Source organism: Pinus tabuliformis, chromosome X (genome assembly GCF_031772625.1).
Source record: "Pinus tabuliformis cultivar Carrire ecotype Pingquan chromosome X, CPIR1, whole genome shotgun sequence".
Lineage (NCBI taxonomy): Eukaryota > Viridiplantae > Streptophyta > Pinopsida > Pinales > Pinaceae > Pinus > Pinus tabuliformis.
The window spans coordinates 1,207,442,424-1,207,448,216 of NC_142308.1; the positions used below are offsets into that span (position 1 = coordinate 1,207,442,424).

The following is a 5,793-nucleotide window of genomic DNA, read 5'->3' on the forward strand; positions in this document are numbered from 1 at the left end:
ATTCCTCCCTGAGCCGGGAAGTGATCGTAGCCAGGTAATCATTTAATATCTGTGGAATGGATATAATGCTCTGCTTGAAATTACGGCCACATAGAGTTTGTTAGGCCAGTTGGCGTTGAGGTTAAACCATTTCTATTTGAGATCAGCAAGTTTCTTTCCATTCTGTGGCCTTTCATTTTTTAATTCACTGTACTTCTATCCACATCTAAGTAACAAAATAAATTTAATTTTAGAATTTCAATTTCAGATAAAAAACCAATTCACTAGTGAGATGAACGTACCATTACAACTGTTCACCAGGGTTCTAATTCCCTATAATCCAACCCAACGTGTATAGCAGAGTAGCAAAGAGAGAGGAGGCTAAATTGAAAGTGCTAAACAGTTTGGTGGAATCTGGCAGTTAAGCCCACCGAAGTTCATTTTTGCAATGTAGCATTTCGGTGTATGTATCTGAAACTCGGGAAAATTGGGAAAAAAACAAATAAGAAATACCACCTCCAGAACTTCATAGCTTTCAGGTATAACATAGGAAGAAACACAAATGAGTAACTGATTCAATATACAATTTGTCATTTAACTTCACTGGATAGTAAGCACCATGTTTAATCAATCTATGGAATCTTTGGCGTTCGCTTTCATCAGCCGTAGATAAGAAATTATTGCTCATGTGAGGTTGCATTTGGTGTATTCAACGATATAATTTAAACCATCCACGGTACTTTTTTAGAGAATGAAGCAGAGCATCATCACGGCAGAAGCAAAAATATAAATACAAAAGGCGACAAGAGAATCAGAATCTCTGATTGTCAAGCTTCAACCATGTTGCAGGATGCCTTCCATTTGAAATACAGAACAGAAACAGAAACAGTACAAACACACATGCATAAAGACTTTCCGAACAGCCTTCTTTCTTGAACCCTTACCCACATTACCCAAGAAACAAAAACTAACCAAACAAGATGGCTCTATACCAAATACATTCCCCCCATAAACCCATCACCTTCTTTTGAAAGCTTCCTGAACAGCTTCAATCTCTGCAACCGCCTCTCGATTACCGTTCAATTCCTGGCAGCATCATACAGCAGTGCCTGTAATGAATGCTTTTTCATCATATAAACATTATTAAAAACACAGGGCATGAGAAATATAATGCAGGGAATTTGTTCGATCCCTTACCCGACTCTCTTGGAGCACTGCACCTGAAGCATTCCATCCTACTGGCGAAGTTATGCTCATTACATCCTGACCTGTACACAAAACGCCCGTTTGCCTGTATGGTTTTAATATAAGTACTTTCAACTGAAGAAATGGACGAAAAATATATGGAAGGAATTTACCTGCCACAAATCCAATCACCAGATTTCCAACCGGAACGTGCGCCAGAACCACTGTTGAAAGAAGCAAATCCTCTGGATCCTCGACCTCCGGAGGTTTCGTACCCAGAACCGCCACTGCCAGATTCCTCTTTATATGCCCCGCACTTGAAACAACTGGAGCGACTGGCAAAATTGTGCGCGCCACACCCGCCTGAAGAGCAATACCAGTCGCCTGGTCTCACATCTGAGCCTCCCCCGTAGCTAAAACCCCCACCGCTGCCGCCGCCGCCACCACCGCCACCGCCACTTCCATACCCATATGACCCACCACCTCTACTGAAACTCCCATAATCGCCTCTTTCATCACCGCGGGACCCTCCAGGCCTCATATCCCCACAGCGCTGACACGAATCTCGCCGACTGAAATTAAGATGTTGACAAGACGAACAATTCCAGTCGCCCGGTTTGCGATTCATCTTCCCAAAGAGAGCACCGACCAAACAGTTACTCGATGGCTGAAAATATATAATAAATGTTAAAATAGGCATAAGAGCTTCGGTAACATGAATGAATAATCAAAGAGAATCCCTTCGCACCAATAAAGGTGGTTGTTCTCTTTCACGATATCAAACGTACAAATTTCAGAAAGCAAAAAAAATTGCATTATCTGCAACACCAGATCCACCTCTGAACGATAACAAAATAAACAGCAAGCCAACAAAAATTTCACGAAATTTAAAGAAAGAAACCTAGCAAAGGCCTCGCGTATTAAATTGGAAGCAGAACTCCTGAATTAAAAAAAGCTCAGTCCTCATAAAATGTATATTTTTCCTCTAGAACTACAAATAAAAAGAAACAGCCTAAAAATAGGCGACACTTTAATTTAGGCGCAATCTCAAAAATTTAGAAACTCGGCACAGAGGCTTACAGATATTTGACCAAAGAGATCTAAATATTGGAAGCCAACAAAGCACAAGTTTTTTCACGCTAAAAGCGTTCAAGCAGAAATAATATTCGTGCATTGTCAAGATGCTCCTCATTAGCCACCAAAGAAGGGGTAAAGATTTTATACTTTACTCAAAATTCTTTTAGTTAGAATGTACCAAGCGGAGTGTGAAACTCAAACCAAAAGAACCTGGCAGGCTAAAAATTAAAGTGAGAAACAATTTCCAGCCAATATATTCAACGCTAAAGTCAAAATAGAAAACAAATCAAGAACCATATTATTTTCGACCTAGATCATGGAAAAAAGTACATCTTCTCCTACACTTTAAGGCCAATTTGTCCCAAGAAGCCTAAAAAGAAAACCCAGCACCGGCTATCCGTCGATTGCGGTAACTAAACTGCAATATTAACAAGGCCGAATTAGCAGCCAACACCTGTTCAATTCATGTCAAAATCGTTCAAGAAGCAAGAATATCCATGCATGCTCAAAATGTTCCGCCTAAGCTATCAAAAAAATTGCTAACCATTGCAATGTAAAGGTATCGGTTAAAGATTTTTTACCGACTGTGATTTGTACGAAGCTAACGGTGAAACTCATAACAAAGAAACAACAACGCCCAAACTTTATACTGAACAAAAATTTCCAACCACTCTAAGCCAAACTACTCAACGCCAAAAATTCAAATCCGAATGCAAACACAGAAACATATTATTATACGACAGCAAACACATTTCCCCTTGCATTTTAAGATCAATTTGTCGTAAAGGGGCTTAAAACCCCAATTTGTCAACTGTCCGTATATTGCATAGAAAAAGAAGATGCAATCTTCCACCAAAAATAAACTGCAAATTCTCCATCAAATCAGACCAACTAAAAGGTCCTGTCGAGCATTAGCAGTTGCAATCTACGGCCAAAAAAAACACAGCAGACCTCAAAATCTACGCATTGCAAGCTAAGCTGTTTAAATTCACAAAATGAACACATCTTGCAATTCTCAAGGCTTGTCAGGGAGAAAATTCATGAGTGAATTTACAAAACCTAGACTTCAAAACACGGCAAAATTGGGGGAAACCGCCAGGCAAGAAACCGACTTACATGCGCAGATAGCTTAGGTTTCCGACTGCTGAACTCGCTAAACAGAGGCCTTCTGCTATGCTGCAAAGTCAAATTACAGACGAACAAAGAAAATAAATTCCACCTCTCCCTCCAACTCTAATTTCCCCCCTTCCGCTGCGTGTCTTTGACAGCCATGATTTAAAGAATATATAGTTGTCGCCCCTTCATTTCCCGGCAACGGTCCCTTCATTTCCCGGTCGCCGTTTTCTATTTTTCTCGGCGGTAAATTCCCTGTTCTTTCTAGATGTGCATGAAAGAATAGTATTTATGCCCAGTTCTTACGACTGCAAAGCTAAAGTTATTATATGCTTTAATGGATTCCATTCCACATATCCTCGGTCTGTTCTTCAGTTTTCCTGTAGATTAAACTAAAATATATGGATTTTGAGGTCCACATACTTGGATCCTTTGAATCTTTATACGGTCGGTCAAAGCACATGGTCCTGTCTGGCGTTTTGTATAGGCAGATTCAATCAAGGGAAATAAACTCGACATGGCACCGACCATTAAACGACTTTTGAGATAGCTTGAGCCAAATTATAAAAGGATATGTCACTAGCCAGGTTATTTTTTAATTTATTTTTGTGAACAAAACAGGGTAATGAAAATAAATAAAATTAAAAAAATGGTCAGTTAAGGTTAAAAAACTTTAACTCATAAATAAAATTAAAAAAATGGTCAGTTAAGGTTAAAAACTTTAACTCATAAATAAAGTTAGAAAATGGTCAGTTAAAGTTAAAAATTTTATCTCATAAATAAAATTAAAAAATTGTCAGTTAAGGTTAAAAATTTTAACTTCTTATTTAAAGTAAGTTAAGGTTAAAAATTTTAACTTATTATTTAAAGTAAGTTAAGGTTAAAAATTATGACTCATTATTTAAAGTAAGTTAAGGTATTTAAAGTAAGAAGTAAATTAAGGTTAAAAATTTTAATTTATTATTTAAGGTAAGAAAAAGTAAGTAACCTATTTGGAATTTTGAAAATTCTATTATTTTATTTGTTTTATTTATTATGACAGTTATATAAACTAAATGGCTAATAAATATTCATAAATATTAATTTATAATAAGCATCAAAGCATTTCATAATATATGAAAGATTAAAAGAAAAATCATAAAAATTAACTAAATTATTATTATTAATTCAAAAAATTAATATATGAGTTAAATAAGATTCTTAATTATAGAAATTTATCTTCACTTTACGGTATAGAATAGGTTTTGTTACAATACTATGTACCAATACCATGGCTTATATATTCCACACACCTAAAAAATCATAACTCATTTGAAATGAAACGTGTTCATATGATATTATTTTAGTTAATTAATTTAATTAAAAAGACATAAAGGGCATAACTAATTGGAGATAAATCTCAATCTTTGATTTGTGTATATTATTAATATTCTAGAATATTTTGTGGGGTTAAATCCATACTATCCACTTAATAATTGTTAATAATTAAATTAACATTGTAGAAGCTATATTCCAAAATTGACATGTCTATTAAAGTAATTAAATTTTGATAGTTTTAGAAGATCATGCATGATTTGTCAAAAGAATATGGATTGTTTTGTTTAAAAGATTGCGTGTGATTTTTATATGTGTATTTATATTTTTCAATTTATTTGGAAAAAATAGATGTGAAATTATGGCTAACTCATTTAAATATACAAATTAAATAAATTGAATTAGAATCATAGTGCTTTATCTTCTTACTAGGAGAAGGTGAAGAGACAATGGAGTCTAACAAAGGTAGAGGTGAAATGGATGAATCACATAAGTAAAGTGTGTTCTTTGAAAGTCTTCTTCAAGTTATGGGTCTTTGCTTAGATTTTTATTATCCAAGTATTATTGTTAAGGAATGTCTTCCGTGAATGGGTGTTGCAAATAGAGCATACAAGTATTACGAAGAGATTGAAACCATTAGTTTCTTTTTGGGATGCACCATTGCTTGTGTTTGTCGGAAATATGTTTAGGACTCTTAGGTGATGTATCTTCTTTGATAGGTGTTTTTTGGAATGCACCATTGCTTGTGTTTGTTGGGAGTATGTTTAGGACTCTTAAGTGACGTATAGCTTATTTTTCATCTATCTTCTTTACTTTAACGAAGTCTAGAATTGTATCATTATTTGGACTTTCTATGTTTTGCAAAGATTCCGTTGTGAACTTGTTATAAATAATTATGTCTTTTCTCTTTATGATTTTAAAGAAAGGTTGGTGTTTGAGTTAATGTTTCAATTTAAGGTGTAAAGGGTAATTATGATTTCATTGATCTTCTTTACTTTAACAAAGTCTAGAATTGTATCATTATTTTGACTTTCCATGTTTTACAAAGATTCCATTGTGAACTTGTTATAAATAATTATGTCTTTTCTCTTTATGATTTTAAAGAAAGGTTGGTATCTAAGTTAA

General features: G+C 34.9%; 1 protein-coding gene across 4 annotated transcripts; it reads right to left on the minus strand.

Annotated features, from left to right (window-relative positions):
* Positions 1-798: 798 nt before the first annotated feature.
* LOC149144303 (RNA-binding protein csdA-like) lies at positions 799-3,713 on the minus strand. Of its 4 annotated transcripts, none has more exons than XM_089447720.1 (4): positions 3,358-3,713; positions 1,338-1,831; positions 1,177-1,247; positions 799-1,065 (listed from the first exon to the last, which is right to left on the minus strand). In XM_089447720.1, exons 2-4 carry the CDS (start codon positions 1,790-1,792, stop codon positions 1,052-1,054), a joined length of 540 nt encoding a protein of 179 aa, XP_089303846.1. In that variant the 5' UTR covers positions 1,793-1,831; positions 3,358-3,713; the 3' UTR covers positions 799-1,051. The 4 variants fall into 4 exon arrangements, with proteins under 4 accessions (XP_089303846.1, XP_089303845.1, XP_089303847.1 ...); XM_089447719.1 differs by having other exon boundaries at positions 799-1,088; positions 3,358-3,709; XM_089447721.1 differs by lacking the exon at positions 3,358-3,713 and adding an exon at positions 2,245-2,414 and having other exon boundaries at positions 799-1,088.
* Between the last annotated feature and the right edge of the window lie 2,080 nt (positions 3,714-5,793).

What these genes read in the sequence shown, in the direction of transcription:
- LOC149144303 (XM_089447720.1), bottom strand. Translation starts at nt 1,792, where the DNA reads ATGAATCGCAAACCGGGCGACTGGAATTGTTCGTCTTGTCAACATCTT. An exon ending in GGTGATTGGATTTGTGGCAG is followed by an intron (nt 1,248 to 1,337) that starts GTAAATTCCTTC and finishes TTTTGTGTACAG; the next exon opens with GTCAGGATGTAATGAGCATA.